The following is a 535-nucleotide window of genomic DNA, read 5'->3' on the forward strand; positions in this document are numbered from 1 at the left end:
AAATAAAACCCACAAAAAAAAAAGGAAAAAAAAAGTAAAATCAACTATAAATAAACGCGCTCGGAGGCTGCCCGCCCCGCTCAGCCCCTGCCCGAGCGCCGCTGGAGGAAGGGGGAAAAAAAACCCGTCCGTCCCCCGCCCGACCCCCCAGCGCCCGGGGGGCGGGGGGCGGCGAGCGGCAGCCCCGCCCCGGCGCTTTCTGTCCCCTCTCCCGCGCCGTACGGCCGGGCGCACCGTCCGTCTCCATCCGCTGGCAACTTTGTAGCGCGGGGCGCGGGCGGCGCCGCCGCGGCTCTGCCCTCACCCGGGGCGGGGGGGGGGGGCGAGGGCCCGGCCCCGGCCGCCGAGCGTACCCTCACCATGGCCGGGATCGGCATCGACCACTCCAAGCTGCCCGGAGTCAAAGAAGGTAGGGGGTCACCCTGGGGGGGCCTGGAGCTGGATGGGACGGTGCGGTTTGGGGGGAATTGGGGGAAGAAAGGAGAGAAGCTTTTTTTTTTTTTTTTTTTTTTTTTCTTTGGCGGGGGCAGCCGGG

At 66.4% G+C, this 535-nt stretch overlaps 1 protein-coding gene across 1 annotated transcript in view; it reads left to right on the plus strand.

Annotated features, from left to right (window-relative positions):
- Positions 1–328: 328 nt before the first annotated feature.
- The window catches only part of CCDC50 (coiled-coil domain containing 50), a 40,978-nt gene continuing 40,771 nt past the window's right edge, over positions 329–535 (plus strand). Inside the window, exon 1 of the mRNA XM_010573077.1 lies at positions 329–409. Coding sequence (XP_010571379.1) covers positions 361–409 — 49 coding nt within the window. The 5' untranslated portion in view covers positions 329–360. The remainder of the gene's footprint in view (positions 410–535) is intronic.

This window comes from Haliaeetus leucocephalus, unplaced genomic scaffold (genome assembly GCF_000737465.1).
Source record: "Haliaeetus leucocephalus isolate CR32 unplaced genomic scaffold, Haliaeetus_leucocephalus-4.0 Scaffold362, whole genome shotgun sequence".
Taxonomy (NCBI): domain Eukaryota; kingdom Metazoa; phylum Chordata; class Aves; order Accipitriformes; family Accipitridae; genus Haliaeetus; species Haliaeetus leucocephalus.